General features: G+C 40.6%; 1 protein-coding gene across 1 annotated transcript; it reads left to right on the forward strand.

The window, feature by feature from the left end:
* Positions 1-607: 607 nt before the first annotated feature.
* Positions 608-2047, forward strand: LOC122059841. Its single transcript, XM_042622875.1, has one exon. It carries the CDS (start codon positions 608-610, stop codon positions 2045-2047), a length of 1440 nt encoding a protein of 479 aa, XP_042478809.1.
* Positions 2048-2512: the final 465 nt, after the last annotated feature.

A 2512-nucleotide genomic window follows, 5' to 3' on the forward strand; every position in this document is an offset into this window, starting at 1 on the left:
ACCTCAATTTTATATTTTTCATAGAGTCGTATCGAGGCATGTCGTATCGTATCGATGTGTATTAGTGGTGTATTGATGCATATCGGTATGTATTGTAGGATATATATCGATACGAAATGATTTAAAAAATTCAATGTATCGTATCGGTGTGTATCGTATCAGCCGACTAAATTTAAGATACGTATCGGAGGGTATCGTATCGGTATCGGAGATACTTAAAACCATGCTTGTTGCCAATTAAACATGCGTGTGTCCAGCGCAAAAATACTTGAAATGTAGGGGGAAAAAAAAATTCTACCTACCAAATACTTACGGGGAATAGAAACACTTAAAACTCTTATTTCTTATTTTCGCATGATTGAAGAGATACCATAAATAGTTTTAGTTTTGCGTATCATATTAGGTATATATGTCCTTAAGACAAAATCAAAATCAAACTAGGAGTCCAATATGGAAACGGCAAATACGGAAACTGCTATAATTAGGAGTTAGGGGAGCGTGCTTGTCTCTTAATTTCGTCCACCTAATAACTTCCGCGCGGAGGCCTTCATAGTTCTTCTATTACTTTTGTCTCTGCCATTGTTTCTTTCTGCTGAACTGTGGAGCTATGGCAACGGTAGCTCGGCAAGTCACCCAACAGCCCAGTCAGTGGTCGGAGCTTCCGGTAGATTTGGTTCTTATGATCGGTGAAAGGTTAAGTCTATATGCGGATTATGTTCGATTTCGCTCAGTGTGCGGCTCATGGTACTCTGCTCTTCCAAAAACTTTGCGTCCCCACCACCAACATGATGATCAATATTTCCCCTTCTTGTTGCTACCTGCTTGTGAGGATGATGATGATAATGATGATGACAGTAGTAGTTGTAGTGTTGGATTGTTGAGTATAGCCGAGAATAGTAAGATTTATCACCTTCGTGGTCTTCCCATCAAGGAGTTTAGAACCATGCACTATGTGGGATCCTCTCATGGGTGGGTGGTTACAGTAGATGAGGCTACTCCTTCCATGTATCTCATCGATCCCTTCAGCAGGACCCAACTCTCACTTCCACCCATCTCCACGTTCCGTCAACAGTGTTGGTACGGCAAAATTTATAAAGAATGCAGCATCCGTGGTGTTTGTAAATTGGGCGAGTCATCATGTGTGCAAAAGGTTGTCTTATCATCAAATCCTTCTTCTTTGTCCTACTCCTCCTCCTCATCATCATCATCCCTATACGTTGCGGCCATAGCCATCTGTGGTATGTATTCAGTATTGGCCTTCTCTAGACCTGAAGACAAGGCTTGGAGTAGTTTTCTCGCCGACAATGATAATGGGGAGCGATATACGGAGGTCTTATTCTACAAGGACATTCTCCATGTCGTCACACGGACCCACTACAGCCATTATATCGAACGCTATCACATAGACGTGGACATTGGTGGTCGTGTTGTTCCAAAGGACGTAGAACGCATAAGACTACCCAAGGGATATAATATTAGATGGAAGAGTTACCTGGTGGAGTCACGTGGGAACTTGCTGATGGTTGCAAGGGAAGTAAAAAAAATTGCTTTATCAAACCCAATTCTCGGTCCGTATGGCAAAAGATTTTTCGAGGAGAAAACAATTGGGTTCAGGGTCTTTAAGCTGTGTCCACCGGGAATAAATAATGGTACTGATGATGAAGGTGGTTATGATGGTGATGAGTATCATGATGATGAGAGGAGGAAGAAGTCTTCAAAGTGGGTGCAAATAAAGAACTTGGGTGACATAGTATTGTTTTTGGGAGTGAACTCCTCCATGTCCCTTTCATGTCATGATTTCCCTCCTGGATATGCTATTAGCAGAGGGAATTGCATCTACTTTACACATCATAATCAGGTCAAGGGTCGTTACCACGTGAATCTGGGTTGGGGTTATGATATAGATGCATTCGGAGATATGGGTGTATTCTATTTGAAAGATGGAAGTATCGAGCCAATATTGCCATTGCAAGGTTGCCCAAGCATACGACACCCACTGCGAAGATTTTTCCCACCACAACCTATTTGGCTTAGTACTCCCACTTAATTTTATTTATTTCTTACATCTGTTCCTTTCTCTCTCTCTCAATCTTTATTTGGTATTTTTTTTTTTTACACAATTTTTTTTTATGCATTTACATAGATATCATGATTGCAACCTTGAGCTCCTCTTGTCAAATTTCATTTATTGTTTCTTTTGTGAAGCTGAAATTTAATTAACTATTGTGCTGCCATTCTACAAGTATTCACTTTCAACATGGGAAGAATTTGAACTTGGAAGTCCTCCTGTTTTGTGGAAAACCACGAGGTGGCCTTTCTCTTACTTCTTTATGTTGGGCACTCAAGCTTGATGATTCCACTTTCATGGTTTTTGGTTTATTTAACTCCAACGTTGGCTAGTCCAACTTTTGACAGGGAAAAAAGCTAACACTATTCTACATCCCTGCTGCAATAAAGTTACTCCAAATTGAGAGTTTGGAATTGCATTTGATGGTGTGTCACCTATCATTGC

The sequence above is a fragment of the Macadamia integrifolia genome, chromosome 13, assembly GCF_013358625.1.
Source record: "Macadamia integrifolia cultivar HAES 741 chromosome 13, SCU_Mint_v3, whole genome shotgun sequence".
Lineage (NCBI taxonomy): Eukaryota > Viridiplantae > Streptophyta > Magnoliopsida > Proteales > Proteaceae > Macadamia > Macadamia integrifolia.

What these genes read in the sequence shown, in the direction of transcription:
- LOC122059841 (XM_042622875.1), top strand. Translation starts at nt 608, where the DNA reads ATGGCAACGGTAGCTCGGCAAGTCACCCAACAGCCCAGTCAGTGGTCG.